This window comes from Oncorhynchus mykiss, chromosome 13, assembly GCF_057628025.1.
Source record: "Oncorhynchus mykiss isolate SJ-2025 chromosome 13, ASM5762802v1, whole genome shotgun sequence".
In the NCBI taxonomy this organism is placed as follows: Eukaryota; Metazoa; Chordata; class Actinopteri; order Salmoniformes; family Salmonidae; genus Oncorhynchus; species Oncorhynchus mykiss.
In genome coordinates, this window is record NC_143034.1 from 49,380,631 (window position 1) to 49,400,461 (window position 19,831).

General features: G+C 42.2%; 1 protein-coding gene across 1 annotated transcript in view; it reads right to left on the reverse strand.

The window, feature by feature from the left end:
• Positions 1-11,966: 11,966 nt before the first annotated feature.
• shisa9b (shisa family member 9b) overlaps positions 11,967-19,831 on the reverse strand; it is a 28,124-nt gene continuing 20,259 nt past the window's right edge. Inside the window, exon 4 of the mRNA XM_021557855.3 lies at positions 11,967-16,064. Within this exon, the coding sequence (XP_021413530.1) occupies positions 15,646-16,064 (419 nt within the window). The 3' untranslated portion in view covers positions 11,967-15,645. The remainder of the gene's footprint in view (positions 16,065-19,831) is intronic.

Below are 19,831 nucleotides of genomic sequence, written 5' to 3' on the forward strand. Positions count from 1 at the left end.
ATAAAACTGAACGTATTCTCTCTGTTTTGTATTTTTTGAAGTTGTATTGTGCTATCTATTGTTCTGTGACAATATGACCATGGAACAAATCTCCATGGTGACTACCCTTAAATTCACCTGCAGTTGATTCAGTAAAGCAAGGGCTTCGTGTTGTACTATTCCTGATGTGCAGTTTAGCTCCCTTTCACTGACCTGCTGTCCCATGTCTGAGAGGACTGGTGAAATGCTGAGTGGTCTGATTGAAGGTCCAGAGAGACCCCCCTGCCCAAATGGAATGAGCTAGCCTGTAATGAATGGGGTGTGGGGAGAATGGTTACTGCCTGCCTCCCTTGGGGGGGTCAATTAATAATAAGCTCTTTGAAAGACCTCTCAAACATTTCTTCACATGTTGTCACCCCATTAGGTAGCAGTCATTTTGGATTTCACAGGGTCTTGCACTGTTATGCATTGGAGAACCCCCACCCCCCATGTTTATGCTTGCTTTGGCACATAACTAATTCTAATTTGACTGTATTACACTGTCTTTTAGTGGGCAAAGACAAAGTATATTTATATTGCAGTGTTAGCAGGTTCACTACATATCCGGGTTTGATTCCGGGCTGTGTTGCGACCGGGAGACACATGAGGCGGCGAACAATTGGCCCAGCGCCGTCCGGGTTCGGTGGGGGTTTGGCCGGCCGGGATTTCTGTGTTCCATCGTGCTCTAGTGACTACTGTGGCGGGCCGGGCACATGCAGGTGGACACGGTTGCCAGGTGTATGGTGTTTCCTCCGACACATTGGTGCTTCTGGCTTCAGGATTAAGCGAGCAGTGTGTCAAGAAGCAGTGTGGTTAGCGGGTCGTGTTTCAGAGAACGCATGGCTCTCAGCCTTCACCTCTCCCGAGTCCGTACGGGATTTGCAGCTATGGTACAAGACTGTAACTACCAATTGGAGAGAAAAAGGGGTAACAAAATATATACAGTATGAAGTTTACATACACCTTAGCCAAATACATTTAAACTCAGTTTTTCACAATTCCTGACATTAAATTCTAGTAAAAATTCCCTGTCTTAGGTCAGTTAGGATCACCACTTTATTTTAAGAATGTGAAATGTCAGGATGATAGTAGAGAGAATGATTTATTTCAGCTTTTATTTCTTTCATCACATTCCCAGTTGGGTCAGAAGTACATACACTCAATTAGTATTTGGTAGCATAGCCTTTAAATAGCCTTTAAATTGTGTAACTTGGGTCAAACATTTTGGGTAGCCTTCCACAAGCTTCCCACAATAAGTTTGGTGAATGTTTGCCCATTCCTCCTGACAGAGCTGGTGTAACTGAGTCAGGTTTGTTGACCTCCTTGCTCGCACACACTTTTTCAGTTCTGCCCACAAATGTTCTATTGAGGTCAGGGTTTTGTGATGGCCACTCCAAGACTTTGTTGTCCTTAAGCCATTTTGCCACAACTTTGGACATATGCTTGGGGTCATTGTCCATTTGGAAGACCCATTTGCGAGCAAGCTTTAACTGCCTGACTGATGTCTTGAGATGTTGCTTCAATATATGCAAATAATATTCCTCCCTCATGATGCCATCTATTTTGTGAAGTGCACCAGGCCCTCCTGCAGCAAAGCACCCCCACAACATGATGCTGCCACCCCCGTGCTTCACGGTTGGGATGGTATTCTTCGGCTTGCAAGCCACCCCCCTTTTTCCTCCAAACATAACGATGGTCATCATGTCCAAACAGTTTTATTTTTATTTAATCAGACCAGAGGACATTTATCCAAAAAGTATTATCTTTGTCCCCATGTGCAGTTGCAAACCGTAGTCTGTTTTTTTTTTATGGCGGTTTTGGAGCAGTGGCTTCTTCCTTGCTGAGCGGCCTTTCAGGTTATGTCGATATAGGACTCGTTTAACTGTGGATGAAGATACTTTGTACCTGTTTCCTCAGCATCTTCACAAGGTCCTTTGCTGTTGTTCTGGGATTGATTTGCACTTTTCGCACCAAAGTACGTTCATGTCTAGGAGACAGAATGCGTCTCCTTCCTGAGCGGTATTACAGCTGCGTGGTCCCATGGTGTTTATGCTTGCGTACTATTGTTTGTACAGATGAACGTGGTACCTTCAGGCGTTTGGAAAATGCTCCAAAGGATGAACCAGACTTCTGGAGGTCTACCATTTTTTTCTGAGGTCTTGGCTGATTTCTTTTGATTTTCCCATGATGTCAAGTAGAGAGACACTGAATTTGAAGGTAGGCCTTGGAATACATCCACAGGTACACCTCCAATTGACTCAAATTATGTCAATTAGCCTATCAGAGGCGTCTAAAGCCATGACATCATTTTCTGGACATTTCCAAGCTGTTTAAAGGCACAGTCATCTTAGTGTATGTAAACTTCTGACCCACTGGAATTGTGATACAATGAATTATAAGTGAAATATTCTGTCTGTGAACAATTGTTGGAAACATTACTTGTGTCATGCACAAAGTAGATGTCCTAAACGACTTGCCAAAACTACAGTTTGTTAACAAGAAATGTGTGGAGTGGTTGAAAACGAGTTTTAATGACTCCAACCTAAATGTATGTAAACTTCCGACTTCAACTGTATATAAAGTAACAAATGATGGAAAAGTGACTTACAGAAACACATTTCAACACATTTCACTGCACCAGTGTATGTGACATTAAAACACAGTTTTTTAGTTTTTTTGTATAAAGTGCTGGTCATTTGTGAAATGTGTTTCTGCATGGCTGGGTAGTCAGTGGGCCTGAAAAATGAACAGTGTTCACACTGATGATAGCGCCATTATGGGAACTCCTTGGAGAGGGACAACAGAAACTCAGGTCTTCCTTGCTGGCTGCAGCTATTACACTCCATCTAAATGGCTCTCTGGGGGAAGAGGATGATGAAGAGTACTAGACGGGGAAGCAAATATTAAAATACAATACATAAGACTTGTGAGTAGACCTAAAAGTTCAGGCAATGGATCTTGGGTGCCTCAATGAAACCATTAACGGGATGGTCTCATCTCAAGTCCATACAGGAATACGTGAAATGACTGTGATCAAACAATGACCCTAGTAATATCTGTTATTATAATGTCCTATTCAATCATACCGCTCTCTCCACCACCAATCCTTAACGAGAACATGGAGCTTATATTCCCCAAAAGTTATTCAGTCGATGATGAAACTATTTTTCCTAGTAATGGGGGTGAATCCTGAATCCAGAATGTCCAGTCAACAAGTTTCCAAAATAAATGGGAGCCTAGCAAAACATGGCTAAAGGGCTGAGAGCACATTGTTTATTAATTTAACCCAGAAGAAGCAGCTTGTCCTCCCACCCTGCCATCTGTGTGCTGGCCACCGGCCCGCTCCTCCAGGCAGACAGCAGGACCAGGTCAATCAGGCAGGTCCGCAACACTACACTGTGTTCCTTCTCACAGAAACACAAGCTTTACATTGACATGAGTGTCATACTGTTCTCTTGATTTCACTGTACAAACAGGTACTCTATGGCGGTGGTGAATTCCCTAAGGGTCCTAACTGAGGATGAGGAAACTGTTGCTCTAAGCATTTTATTAAAATAGATATATATTTTTAATTGAATATTAAAACATACAGTCTACCTGCTCAACATTTACATTGCATTCAGTCATCTAGCAGACACTCCCATGCAGAGCGACCCACAGGAGCAACCTGGGTCTAGCGCCCCACCCAAGAGCACATCGACAGATCTCCGACCAAGTCAAATCGGGAACCCGAACCACACACCATATATCTTTCAGCTATGCTGTGATTAACATAGATTCAAATTGTATCTAATCAAATACAATCCACAGATTGTGAGTTGAAGATATACGAATACTCTTAGTAAAAGTATTTATCTATTAGTAATTGACTGAGCAGGTCTCTCCAGATCTGCCAACAATGCTGTTTCTAGGGTCAATTTTAGATTAATGGTATGCTTTTTCAGCCATTCCTGAGACCAGAAACAGGCTACCTGAGGGCAGTACCAGAACAAATGATCTATTGATTCTGTATCCTCACGATAAAATATGAAGAGCTGCGATGATTGTATGTCACCGATATTCAATATTTTAGGGAGAAAAAGGGGGTAAAATAATCATTTAAAAAAGATATATAATAATGCATGCATACTGACATTTCATGAAGGTAGGATGATCAAAGAAGACTGGCATCCACCAGGATGTGCACTTGTTTAACGTAAGGTCAGCAAATCAAAGCCCTGATGATCTTCGGTAGGAAACCAATTCCATTGATCCTGAGATTCAAACTCCACCCACCCCGGAACATTAATGGGTGAGCTCAATCAAGTGCACCTACACATACAATAAGCATGTAGAAGTCACTCAGGTTTAAATTAAAGCACCTGCTGTCAGAACATCAGCTTGTGAACACATTGTCCAATGTTAACATAGCAGATATAACTACAACCGCTGCCTCATGCTGACAGACAGACGGCTCACACTCCGATGTTCACTAAGTCCAAAGCACCACCACCGTGTACATGATTGGACAGAACTAGCTTGCCAGGGGGATCACGCTCTCGATCTGAAAGCAACTCTCCATATAACCTGACCTGCAATCTCCCACAGAATACCTGTTTGTTCCTCTCAGATACAGTACATCTTCCATTTTACTTCATTAGTCTGGATTTAGCTCTAATTGTGTAACTGCAGAAAATATTGGTTTAAAAATAGATGGATGAAAAGCTGGCTTTCGGAAGGCACGAAACTGCCAATTTTAATCAATTCCAGGAAATCCACTTCCATGCAGCTTTTTTCTGTAAATCATCCTGATCCACAGATGAAATTGCTTGTCATTTCAGGGATTATGATGTTCCAATCAAATGACATCTCCAAAGGCCCTGTGTGTGAGTGAGACAATAGAAATTCTATCATTTCAAAATTGCTCCCCAGTAGAGTTCTTCACGGGTTCGGGTCTGAAATTCATATTTTCTATTGGGATCGGATCTGGATCTGATTATCCTCTGGTCTGTTTGGGTCCAGGTCCAACTTTTTGGACCTGAGAAGTCCTCTACTTCACAGCCCCTCAATGTAAACTGCACAGTACATCCCCAAGGAGGTGTCACACATCTTTACTCTGCTGCTATTCAACAATATCATATCTCAGTCATCTACATTATAGCACACGTCAAATCAAATCAAATTATATTTTTCACATGCGCCGAATACAGTGAAATGCTTAACCAACAATGTAGTTTTAAGAAAATACCTAAAAAAAGTAAGAGATAAGAATAACAAATAATTACAGAACAGCAGTAAATAACAATAGCGGGGCTATATAAAGGAGGTGCCGGTACAGAGTCAATGTGCGGGGGCACGAGTGTCGAGGTAATTGACGTAATATGTACATCTAGGTAGAGTTATTAAAGTGACTATGCATAGATAATAACAGAGAGTAGCAGCATCTTAGAAGAGGGGGGGGGGGCAATGCATATAGTCTGGGTAGCCATTTGATTAGATGTTCAGGAGTCTTATGGCTTGGGGGTAGAAGCTGTTTAGAAGCCTCTTCGACCTAGGCTTGGCGCTCTGGTACCGCTTGCCGTAGCAGAGAGAACACTCTATGACTAGGGTGGCTGGAATCTTTGACAATTTTTTGGGCCTTCCTCTGACAACGCCTGGTATGGAGGTCCTGGATAACAGGAAGCTTGGCCCCTGTCATGTACTGGTCCGTATGCACTACCCTCTGTAGTGCCTTGCGGTAAGAGGCCGAGCAGTTGCCATGCCAAATCTTTTCAGTCTCCTGAGGGGGAATAGGCTTTCTCGTGCCCTCTTCACGACTGTCTTGGTGTGCTTGGACCATGTTAGGTTGTTGGTGATGTGGACGCCAAGCAACTTGAAACTCTCAACCTGCTCCACTACAGCCCCGTCGATGAAAATGGGGGCTTGCTTGGTCCTCCTTTTCCTGTAGTCCACAGTTATCTCCTTTGTCTTGATCACGTTGAGGGAGAGGTTGTTGTCCTTGCACCACACGGTCAGGTCTCTGACCTCCTCCCTATAGACTGTCTCATCGTTGTCGGTGATCAGGCCTACCACTGTTGTGTCATCAGCAAACTTAATGATGGTCTTGGAGTTGTGCCTGGCCGTGCAGTCATGAGTGAACAGGAAGTACAGGAAGGGACTGAGCACGCACCACTGAGGGGCCACCCGTGTTGAGGATCAGCGTGGCGGATGTGTTGTTACCTACCCTCACCACCTGGGGGCGGCCCATCAGGAAGTCCAGGATTAAGTTGCAGAGGGAGGTGTTTAGTCGCAGGGGCCTTATTATAGTGATGAGCTTTGAGGGCACTATGGTGTTGAACGCTGAGCTGTAGTCAATGAATAGCATTCTCACATATGTGTTCCTTTTGTCCAGGTGTGAAAGTGCAGTGTGGAGTGCAATAGAGATTGCATCATCTGTGGATCTGTTGGGGCGGTATGCAAATTGGAGTGGGTCTAGTGTTTCTGGGACAATGGTGTTGATGTGAGCCATGACCAGCCTTTCAAAGCATTTTTATGGCTATAGACGTGAGTGCTACAGGTTGGTAGTCATTTAGGCAGGTTACCTTAGTGTTCTTGGGCACAGGAACTATGGATGTCTGCTTGAAACATGTTGGTATTATAGACTCAGACAGGAAGAGTTTGAAAATGTCAGTGAAGACAGTTTCCAGTTGGTCAGCGCATGCTCGCAGTGCACGTCCTGGTAATCCGTCTGGCGTGAATGGCCTTGTGAATGTTGACCTATTTAAAGGTCTTACTCACATTGGTTGTGGAGAGCGTGATCACACAGTTGTCCAGATCAGCTGATGCTCTCATGTATGTTTCAGTGTTGCTTGCCTCAAAGTGAGCATAGAAGTTATTTAGCTCGTCTGGTAGGATTATGTCACTGGGCAGCTCTCAGCTGTTCTTCCCTTTGTAGTCTGTAATAGTTTGCAAGTCCTGCCACATCAGACAAGTGTCAGAACCGGTGTAGTACAATTACATTTTTGTCCTGCATTGACGCTTTGCCTGTTTGATGGTACTTTGGAGGGCATAGTGGAATTTCTTATAAGCTTCCGGGCTAGAGTCCCACTCCTTGAAAGCGGCAGCTCTACCCTTTAGCTCAGTGTGAATGTTGCCTGTAACCCATGGTTTCTGGTTGGGGTATGTACATACAGTCACTGTGGGGACGACGTCATCAATGCACTTATTGATGAAGCCAGTGACTGATGTGGTGTACTCCACAATGCCATCGGAATAATCCCGGAACATATTCCTGTCTGTGCAAGCAAAACAGTCCTGTAGTTTAGCATCTGCTTCATCTGAAATACTTTTTTATAGACTGAGTAACTGGTGCTTCCTGCTTTAAATTTAGCTTGTAAGCAGGAATCAGTACGATAGAATCATGGTCAGATTTGCCAAACGGAGAACGAGGGAGAGCTTTGTTCACGTCTCTGTGTGCGGAGTAAAGGTAGTCTAGAGTGTTTTCCCCTCTGGTTGGGTTCGGGTTAGGGTTCGGGTAAAAACTGACTTTAGTTTCCCTGCATTAATGTCCCTGGCCACTAGGAGAGCCGCCTCCGGATGAGTGTTTTCCTGTTTGCTTATGGCGGTATACAGCTCCTTTAGTGCGGTTTTCGTGCCAGCATCGGTCTGTGGTGGTATATAGACAGCTACGAAAAATACAGATGAAAACTCTCTAGGTAGATAGTGTGGTCTACAGCTTATCATGAGATACTCTAACCTCAGGCGAGCAAAACCTTGAGACTTCCTTAGATATCATGCACCAGCTGTTGTTTACAAATATACATAGGCCCCCACCCCGTGTCTTACCAGAGGCTGTTGTTCTAACCTGCCGATATAGTGTAAAACCCGCCAGCTGTATGTTTTTAATATCGTCATTCAGCCACGACTTGGTGAAACATAAGATATTACAGTTTTTAATGTTCAGGTTGTCCCATTTATTTTCCAGCTATTGAACGTTAGCTAACAGTACGGATGGCACAGGGAGATTAGGCACTCGTTGCCTGATCCTCACAAGGCACCCCGATCTCTTTCCGCCAAATCTCCGTTTCTTTCTCCAGCGACTGACGGGAATGAGGGCCTGTTCGTGTGTTTGCAGTATATCCTTCCCGTCCATCTCATTAAAGAAAAAATATTTGTCCAATTCGAGGTGAGTAATCGCTGTTCTGATGTCCAGAAGCTCTTTTCGGTCAAAAGAGACGGTAGCAGCAACATTATGTACAAAATAAGTTACAAACAATGCGAAAAAAAATTAAACAAAATAGCACGGTTGGTTAAGAACCAATAAAATGGCAGACATTCTCTCCGGCTCCGTCTTTCTAAGAGCAAACAGGGACTTGACTTTGAAGTCTGTAATCTTATAACGACTCATGATGGAGAATGAGTTGCATTGTAGCCTCCACTTGGACTTTCCCTCTGCGGGCTGGCCAAGTTCTATTTGTACTTTTTGCCATACAAAGGAAATTATGCTAAATGTTGGAAAGTGGAGTAAATTGCTTTTCTTTGACAGCCTCCTGGGAGTGCAAACCTTAGACCGTTAGCTGTTATGAATTACATTGGCCTATTTAAATGAATCCATCAGAACGTAGGTGCTTTTGTTTGAACAGTTTTCTGTCCAAAATAGTGAGTGGCCCACTTCCTCTCACTGAAAGGTTGTCCTTTTATTAGACTGGACGTTCAGATCTGGAATGCTGCTTAGGCCTACATACAGTACATTCAAGCATACACAGACACACATACACGTTTGTGCTGGGTCACTATATGATTTCAAGAATAGTTTTTTTTCTCTCTCTCAGCGCTAATGGTGCTCTCTCTCTCTCTCTTTCTCTCTCTCTCTTTCTCTCTCTCTTTCTCTCTCTCTCTCTTTCTCTTGCCCTCTCTGCAGTCAAATGAAACACATCAGTCTTTCTTCCACTTCTGACGTGAGATGTCATGAAGGTTATCCTGCACCTGCAGAGCCTGAGATCAATGAAGAAACAACCACAGAGATGCACTTCCTTTCTTTTTCCAGAACGACATATTTTTATTCTTTGGGGCAGATAGTTCTAGCAGAAAAAGTTGAATACTTTAACAAGATCAATAATAAGATATCTGTGATGTGGTTGTTTTTGGAATGTTATATAGCAGGAGATATTTTAAACTCTATGAAGTTTAATCCAAAGTTGGAACCTCAGTTTTGGTCAGTGAACCTATAACCTACCCCCTGGGCATAGACATCAGTTCAACATCTAGTTTTGATTTACATTTGGTTGTGAATTCAACGTGAAATCAACAATCATGAAATCACCATGTCATTGGATTTAGGTTAAACATTGGGTGAAAAAAAAATAATAATTCCCTTACGTTCATGACTTTTTTCAAATCCAATTAGTTTTCCATGTTGATTCAATGTTATCACATTGACTTGTTTGTTTGAAATGACATGGACATAACGTTGATTCAACCAGTTTTTCTCCCAGTATCTTCACTCCAAGGCTAGAAGATGTGAAATAAAATGCTCCTTATGGGAAGCCTGGGTGTCAGCATCACAACATAAGCAGTACATTATAATACAGTAACTCCTGCTTCAGTGTGGCCTTAATTACTAGAACATTAACTGTAGTAATTAGGCCAAGCCCACAGCAGGTGAGACAGTGGCAGTTGGAAGGTTGTCTGGTGTCGCGCCATTGTCATTAAAGAGGGTTCGTGTAAAAATGATAACAGGCTGTCACACTGTTGATATACAAGGTCTTACTGGGTTTCTAGGTTAATACTCAAGTGTTCTGCAAAATGAAACGAAAATAGCATGGCTTTAGGACAAAAATAACCTTTACATGTTGAAACCCTATTTGAGGATAGAGATACATCCAGTTCTGTTTCATTTGCTTAGCTTTTGAGCAAGGTCGGTTCGTTGAATGTAGTTCATTCACCTAATAAGAATCAATGACACAGCCTCAATACCCTTTAGGACCCTTAACACCTCTCAGCGAATTACACCTGACCTTAGAGTGACGTTTGTCAACAGCAGACATTTAAAGTAAAAGGGATGACAAACAAAGGTGCCAAACTCTAAAATTGAGCATAGATGTCTGGGCATGAGTCACGGATGCCAAAGTAGTTCTGTGAACAGTGAAGTTTCATTGCGACATGATTAATCAGATGAGCAGTCTGGATTAGTCTGAGTCGGGTCTCTGTTGGCAGCATCTGTGGTCTTGCTGAGACCAGATAATGCTTCTTGAGCAGATGTCCTTGTTTCATAAGCACAGATAGCAAAACAAGGTATTCCAGATGGTCTCAGAACACAACCACTCATAGCATTAGAATGACTGTGCAACCACTTGCTAGTCTCAGCGAGCCTCTTCCAACATATGGGTGTTAAAGGGATATTTCAGCCAAATTATGAAATTTCATGTTTGTTTCCTTACTTTGAAAGCAGTCTACGGACAAAGAGGGACTGCAAAAGAATCCACGCTATGGGTTTGTTTACCTAGCCACTGCCACCAACCGCTAATAGTTACTGGGAGTCCTGTCCTGCACAATGGCATCCCATTAAAGATAAGACATGGAAAGATTTTCTTTGACTAATTGCTGTCCAGGTGCCGACTAGGTGCGCTAGTCAGTCACACTCAGATCCAGCCATTTAAACAACTACATCAACCACACCAACTTTAACTACACCAACTTTTAACATCTGCTATCTGAGCAGCTAACCGATCGCTGCAGATGTACATAGTCCTTCGGTATATACTGTAGCCCACCCAATTTACCTACCTCATCCCCATACAGTTTTTAGTTTATTTACTTTTCTGCTCTTTTGCACACCAGTATCTCTACCTGCACATGTTCATCTGTAACTCTGTGTTGTTGTCTGTTCACACTGCTATGCTTTATCTTGGCCAGGTCGCAGTTGCAAATGAGAACTTGTTCTCAACTAGCCTACCTGGTTAAATAAAGGTGAAATAAACAATAAAATACATTGTGACATCCACAGGCTCATTGTCTGCTGGGAGCTACAGGAACGATTCCAGTTCTATATTTATCCAAGCTGAAGCAGGAGATTAGCTCGTACTGACCACTTCACATGAGAGTGACATAGGCACTTCAACAGCTGCCATCTCCATCTGTAATAAGTCTGGCAACCGTTTTGAAAATCATCTCTTAAACGTCTCAAAATGTTGCTCACTGTCTTAGAAAATGTTTTACAAAATCTAAACTTTACTCAAATAACTTTATTGTAAAAAGTCATATTTAATCTGATTAGCTAGATAAAGTGGGTTAAAACCGGTAGAAGAAAAAAAATCCTCTGTTTCTTAACTTGCCCCACTCAATGGCCAATTTGAAGGTGGAAAATATTGAAGCTGAGGGTCCCGATAGTACCTCTAAAGTACCTGTAAAGACCTTCTGTTTGAGCAAACATTTAATGTGGCGCTGACACCATCGCCTCACTGCTGATGGATGGTGTCGAAGGAGAACAATCTCCATAGAAAGGTCAGCAGAGTTTGTGTGTCAATAAAAACGTCCAGGGACAGATTGGGCTTTAATGAAGAGCCATCTCAACATGAAGAGAAAGGCAGGGCTCTTCTCCTGCTGATAGATGAACTAACAGGGCAGCTAAATGATCGCGCTAGACAGCCAGGTTAACTCTCACTACAGGGAACTGGGCGTGGCGTAGGACGACTGGGGTTTTATTAGCTAAGTTGAATGAATGGGAACACAATCAGTCTAGACTGAATGGCTGCAAGTGGATGCTGTTCAAAGGAATTTCTGCAAGTTTACGATGATCTATGCAGCCTCCTGTATGTTCACTAGAAATGCTGACTGGATGAATGACCGATTGGGTTCTAACCTGGGTCTCCATTGCGTTGGGTGACACAAGTGTTAGCCCTCTAAGCTAAAGCCTAATCATAGTAAGATCAAGAGAAATGCAACATTCAAATAATGCAACCATGGATATACTGTACCTCACCACAAAAATCTTGAGAAGAAACAGATTTATTGTAAATATGATTTTAGATGTGTACAATACAATGGAGTTTCCGCTTCCCAACTTGCACATACATTTATGACAAGTAATATTTCATTTTGTTAGGATACAAAATCAGTTGTGCTTCACGAATAACATGATCCACTGACAAAGAGCACCATCGTCTTCCCACTCCTAAAGGTTGGAACCAAGACCACTAGCTGCATCATGAATGCAATTCAGCCTCAGCCAGGGGCACAATTTAGTTCAATGAGGATTAGGTAGAGAATGTTTTTATTTAGATTGAGAAATGAGCAAAGTTTGGATGTAAATAGTTAAATCATTTCATAGGACATGATTTAGAGTCAACGGCCATTGTGCTATTACTTTACAGTATGCCATTATGTAGCATGATGACCAGTCAGCTGGAATGTTAATCTACACGTCATGTACATGTTTTATGCTATTATATCAGTGGAAGCTATTTGAGTGAGGGAGTTATACTTCACTACTACACATACAAGTGTTACTCTAGGTTCCCTCCATGACTGGAACAGTATAATAGGTGCACTCTATCTACAATCAATGGAGCTGTGGACTTCTGCACATGTTTTAACACTGAGAAACCAGATACATTTTCTGGTGATTATAGTTTTTTTTTTAAATGAACTCTTGTTGGATATGATATTGATATTGAGAGGGTCCTTTGAAGTGGAACAGTGATTTCATGTCATGCTATACTGTATAATATTATGCATCAATCTGTTCCTAGACCAGTCAGTATTTGGACAATTAAATCAGGTGCACATTTCATTTGGACACAAGGCACAGACTTATTCTATGGCCCTACCAAAACATCACCTTAACTATGTACTGTACAGCCATACTAAATATGTCTCTATATTTATGACCTAAAGAATCAGCCCTTTTGCAGTCAATGCAAATTTGCAATATTTTTCCTTACCATTTTCATTGTTGGACATTGTTTTGTATAGACAAATGTAATACACAAATATGCATCCATTTTTTTTGCATCACATCATTGGTATTCTGAAGTCTTCTGTCTTATTGGTGCAAATGTTGAACTGATATGCGTTGTATATATGCCAAAAACTGCATATATGACGAGTCTAGTCTAGAAAATTCTCCATACAAGTGTCTTGTGTGATTAAACAACAATACAACGTGTTGCAGTTTGTGTGACTGTGAGTTTTGTCATGCAATAGCAAAATAAAGATTTGAACATATTTATTATGAGAAATGAGATGGTGGTTGGTTGTTAGCATATTGCAGCAATCTACAGTATTGGTGCATTACGTTTCACTGACAATGTGATAACACACTCAAAACATATAGTTGTGTGCCTGGACTATACAATACATACAGTATCTGGTTCAAATGTGGTTAAAAATACAAGCACGTATTGTATAGTAGGCCTTAGCAAATCAGTATTGAGGATTGTTCCCTTAGTCTAGTTTTTCGTACTGAACCAACCACAAAATAAAAATAATTTTTGTCCACCTCTAATGCTTTCCAAAGTTCTAAAAGTAGGGAATGTGACTCACGGCTATTCTTACCAGATCTCATGTGGTGAGTAAGAGAATGAACGACAAGCTGCTGGCTGTCACTCCTCCAGCCATTAGAGCCACTTTGTCACTGGCAGACAGACTAATGGACAGTTGAAAGCCATGGAAAGTTGAGAGGCATGATTAAGACATGCGGACAAAGTGTGGGCTGCTCTTGAATCAGTGGGCAGTGACAAACGCAACACATGGCAAATTGCATCAGAAGTCCTTTATTTAAAACGCTTTTTTTGGTAAGTGTGGCATGCTAATGCACTGTGCCGCTCGTGTGGGCTCCCAAGAATGGAGTGTTGGGAGAAAAATGTACTATTTTTCATCTGATGACGCACAACTAGCCCAATGGAAAAGACAGGCACATCTTGACCTGTGTGTTTGTACATGGGTACTCTCAGGTGTTTTAGTAGGCTACTCCAGATATTCAAAATGAACACATTTTATTTTTATGTGTATATCTTATAAAGTTGATGAAACTGTAGATTTTCTTTTTTTAAATAATAATAAGAAAAATAGGGAAACCATTTATTGCAATTTCTCTTTTACAGAAAGCTAGATTGATTTGTGCATGCAATGACATCAACTCATGGTGATTTCAGAGGACCTTCTCTGTCTTAATTCAGGGCTTGATCGCATACTAAATGAAATCCATCCACTCTATTTACCCAGGCTGTACCTTTTTTTTGGCTGTTTCAGGAACATCTACTACCCTTTAACATCTCTCTGGGTAGCCGTAAAGGAGCCCTCAGTAGTTTTCTACTGCCACAACAGTCTGAGATGGGGGGCCTGGCTCTAGGCCATGTAAAGATTTGGTAGTATTGATGGAGGTGGGTGAGAAACAGGCACCACTGCACAACATTAATCCCATGCTAATCAATTTGGGAGTTATCATAAATATATGGGCAATATATTCACAAATGTATTGGCAGTGACGTTACATGTATGGAAAGGACACAATTCCTTCTGTGTTTTCTCTATCATTGATCTAAGGTACCAAGGTAAAGACACACACACACACACACACACACACACACAATGCATTGTCAAATGGAAACAGAAATAAAGAATGTGAAATGATAGATGTAACTCACCGTTTTCAACTGACAGTTGTGGACCTGTTTGCAAGATGAAGACATTTAAGTAAATTCCACAACTTATGCAGTGGTTTATAAGACGAGCTCTTTGATTTGAACAGTATTTCATAGTTTTCTCAGAGAAAGGCACAGCCCTAACACCAGAGAGAGCAGAGTAGGGTGTGTGTAACGTTGTGGCTACAGAACTGGTTTGGTGCAGTCTCATCCACCTCATGCCCTGTCGTTTCTGAAGGAGAATATACAGTCCATATCTGAAATTGTCACTGTTTCCCGATAGATGTAATCATGAGCCCGAGGTTCCCGAGCATGAGCATTACCAACAAGTCCCCCCCACAGTATATACACTACACAACATCTGAGGAAATGTCAATCAATGTTGAGGAGAACAATGTATCCCTTTACTATCGGCTGCTCCACTCCTCTGCTCCACTGCGTCTAGATCTAAACCTACTGGCTTATCCGCGGCGGATTCAATGGAAACTACATGAGATGATACACATTTTCAGGCCCTTTGAGATCTCAGTTAATACTGACAATAGGAAAAGTCTATTGCCACTGGGCTTTTGTCCAGTTCCAGTCTCTTCCACCACTGCATGGCTCCAGGCTCATCCTGGCTAACCTGTCCATCGGAGGTCAATCATTACTATGCTCTGCTCACTGATGTTATTAGTCTGACTTGCAGTATATGATTTGTTTGTATTAGTTGCAATATAATCACCAATACAGTGATGACCGAAACCTTGGAGGCTTGGAGTATGTTGTTGTGGTCACTCTCCCCCCACTGGCAGGAGTCCCACACATGCCTGTCACATGCACAGTCAGCCACACGCATTAGTTGACACACAGCACCCCTAGGGAGGGGCTCTCAATCCAGGACCGCTGTTCTACTTCAGCCTCTACAGCAACCTTCTGACCAACTCTCTTGCGCTCTCTCTCGCTCTCGCGCTCTCTCGCTCTCGCGCTCTCTCTCTTTCTTGCAGCTGGGGTTATAGTGGTTATGGTGGTGGGGTGGGCTCTCAGATCAGACAGTCACTTCTGTCTTGCTGTTGCTGACAAAGTAGGGCTGCGGGGGCATGTAGTGCTGGCTGCGCGAGGTGCTGTGCATCTCGTTCACCTGCTCTATGGTGCAGTGTTTCTTAGTGCCGTGGCTCTGCCGGCGGCCCACCGTCTCTGAGCCGTCCCAGTTCTTCTGCATCCCCGGGTTGGCGATGGTGTTGGAGCCATAGGCCAGGGTATGGGAGCTGCTGCTGTGGCTGCTGTGGCCCTTGGTGCTTTTGGACTTGTGTCCGTTCTGCTTTAGGGAAGGCTGTAAGGGAGGGCTGTAGGGGTTGCTGGGCTCCTGCTCTATGCGATGCATCGGGTGCATAGGGAGACTGCCCTTGGCTGCCATCTCTACCATGTGCCGCCGGTTGGTGTAGAAGTTGTCATTAACCTTCTCCGCTGGAAACAGACATACACACATACACAAGAGCAAAAAAAAACATAAATGAAAAAATATTGTAATGACAGCCATTTTGTTAATGTCATGCACAGACAATAGCAAATGTTCAGGTCTTTGCTTTGGTGAGATTTATTTAGATTAGTTGAGATATTGAAGTATTTGAGGATTTTGGACTGTTTCCAAATCTATATTTATGCACATGCCATAATAATCCTAAACTGGGATAGATTACATATTGTCATGTGGGGTGAGGAACAGTTGAGAAAATGGTAGCTAAAGGTTTTTTTAGGTGAATAGTACATTTTGCCTGAGCCGTGTTGAATGTTGTTGATATGTCTTGTATATCATCATGCCATTTGAATATAAATGTAAATGATTTTCCCAACAATGCCATTATCATCTGGAAACATGCAGGCTTTAGCTAATAGTAAACAACCCCCTCCAGACTGGTTGGGGACTTTGCTCTTTTCAAAGCTGGCTGTGTGCACAGTTGTATTGTAATATGCAAATGAATATGTCTCTGAGCATTCTGGAATGTTTACTTGATTTCTATAGTATATTTAATATATCCTTTAACTATCGGACATTATTTGCCCATAACAGCCACTGACATTGTTACATGGTGTCATTTGACATGTCCAATCTGGTGCAGACCTGTTCTGAAAACATTATCCCCTCACTAATTGTGGAGCAACGCCATACTCTACAGCGTTAGTCATTTCCCTGTGTGACATTTCAGACTTTCTAATTAAATGTCCTGCCGGTGACCTTTAATCTGTTATGATACCCTGGTGGGCGGAGGGAGAGGCAGACGGCCTCAGCCTCAATGTTCTGGATCGGACAACGCCATATTAGAGTGAGACTCGTCTCAAACAAGAGAGGAGCAGTACAGAGCTCCCTCTGCACAATGTGCTTTCATAGCGTACACATCAATGGCCCACAGCTTAATACACATCAGAGAATCAGAGAGCAGGGAGGGGACCACATTGGTTCATATAGACTCAACCCAAACAGTTTAATAAGTTTCCCCACCGGCACTCATTCCTCTGTTCTCCCTCCCATCCCCTAGTCACCGGGCAGCTCTCATTAGATACACTACCATTCAAAAGTTTGGGGTCACTTAGAAATGTCCTTGTTTTTGAAAGAAAAGCACACTTTCTGTCCATTAAAATAACATCAAATTGATCAGAAATACAGTGTAGACATTGCTAATGTTGTAAATTACTATTGTAGCTGGAAACGGCAGATTTTTAATGGAATATCTACATAGGCATACAGAGGCCCATTGTCAGCAACCATCACTCCTGTGATCCAATGGCACGTTGTGTTTGCTAATCCAAGTTTATTACTTTAAAAAGGCTAATTGATCATTAGGAAACCCTTTTGCAATTATGTTAGAACAGCTGAAAACTGTTGTTCTGATTAAAGAAGCAATAAAACTGGCCTTCTTTAGACTAGTTGACTAGGCTCAAAATGGCCAGAAACAGAGAGCTTTCTTCTGAAATTCGTCAGTCTATTCTTGTTCTGAGAAATGAAGACTATTCCATGTGAGAAATTGCCAAGAAACTGAAGATCTCGTACAATGCTGTGTACTACTCCCTTCACAGGACAGCGCAAACTGTCTCTAACCAGAATAGAAAGAGGAGTGGGAGGCCCCGGTGCACAACTGAGCAAGAGGAGTACATTAGAGTGTCTAGTTTGAGAAACAGACGCCTCACAAGTCCTCAACTGGTAGCTTCATTAAATAGTACCAGTCTCAACGTCAACAATGAAGAGGCGACTCGGGGATGCTGGCCTTCTAGTAGGCAGAGTTCCTCTGTCCAGTGTCTATGTTCTTTTGCCCATCTTAATCTTTTCTTTTAATTGGCCAGTCTGAGATATGGCTTTTTCTTTGCAACTGCCTAGAAGGCCAGCATCTCAGAGTCGCCTCTTCACTGTTGACGTTGAGTCTGGTGTTTTGCGGGTACTATTTAATGATGCTGCCATTTTGAGCCTGTAATCGAACTCACAAATGCTGATGCTCCAGATATACTCAACTAGTCTAAAGAAGGCCAGTTTTATTGCTTCTTTAATCAGGACAACAGTTTTCAGCTGTGCTAACATAATTGCAAAAGGGTTTCCTAATGACAAATTATGTGCTTTTCTTTCAAAAACAGGGACATTTCTAAGTGACCCCAAACTTTTGAACGGTAGTGTATGTTTCACCACAGTCTTTGTATCCCCTAATGATCCGTCTGCAGCTTGACGCCTCTACACTAGATTAGCAGCAGTCAGAGAAGTTTCATCTGATTGTCTATGATGTCACAGAGAGAATCTGGTGAATGTTCCACATGCCCGCCGCCACACCATCCTCTGTGGGATTGAGCCTCTGCAACTCTGACAGCTGCCATCTCATCCAGCCCCATTTATGGCGAGGGGCTTTGAAGTTCCTTTAGTTGAATCGGGCCGAATCCATAAAGAGACCCCTGTTTAATTAGGGTGATAACACTATCAAATATGTCTCCATCACTTCTTTTAATTCCCCATCAGAAGCCGAGCTGGTTTCTGATGCCTGTCTCTCTGGTTTATTAATCAGAGCGTTTATCAGCTCTGCTAGCTCACGCGCCTGTTTCTCCTATTGGTCTACGGAGAAAACGACTGACTGTTTGAGCATCAATCAGTGTAAAAAAAAACCTTAAAGATAAAGTCAACATGCTTAGACATTGCTTTCCTGTGAGCCTAATTAATCATTCCCTTTTTCTAAATTTCAGAGGCATTAGTTCAGCACCGTGGCATTTTGCTTCAAATGGAGAGGCAAAGATAACAGGGAATGTCTCTGACATAACTACATGACGAGGAAATCCACAATATCCCCTGGCACACGACAGCCATACATAAATTAGAATCCCAATCTAATTCGCTGTCAATGGCATACACACAATACTGAACTTGCAGAGATCTTCATGTAGACTTGTATCCTAAATGAATGCATCAAAGAGAAGGCTGCTTGCAGAATTGTCATGTTCAACTCAATTATAATTACAGCTTTTTTGGAGAATGGCATGAGAAATAATTAGCCTAGTGTTTACAGCCAGAAGAGCGGCAGGCAGATCCAAAATGTCTTCAGACACCTCCCTGATGGGGCTCCCGCTCCTTTATAAGTTAGCCAGTTCAGATTGTAAATGTCTGTGAGAAATCCAATTCTGTGACCTTACAAAAATCACTGGGGGGACAGCGGGAGAGAATAATTGATTGCTAGATTTTGGTTGATCATTTCCCAAACCTTGGATTTAGCACTCAGGGAATTGAGAGGTGAGGCATAAGACACATTGCAGTAAATAATGCTTTTCCCCGGTGCAAGGGGTGGGTCAAGCTGTGATGTTTAATTTATTATAGTTTCCCTCTGAAAATGTTATAGAACATCTATTTTCCAATATAATGTTGAAGGATAACTAAAGAGACATGGTTTCATGATCCTAATATCAGTTCTGTGGTCAATACGATCTGACTCTCAATGTAGACCCTCAATGTAGACCTCATTCATGATTTGCAGCAGCAAAACTATAGGTGATATAGAACTTTCTTTCTTTTTAAACGGTTTTCATTGCCGCCTAAAAGCAACAAAGGCAAAACAATGGACAAGCCTTGAGACGTGAAATTAGAGAGACAAATCACTTACAGTAATTTTCCTAAAAGGTAGTCTATTGTCCTCCCTTTCTGAATGGCAAAATTCCACATCTGTTATCCTGTCTAATTTGAAATAAACCGTTTACACAGTGTAAATATT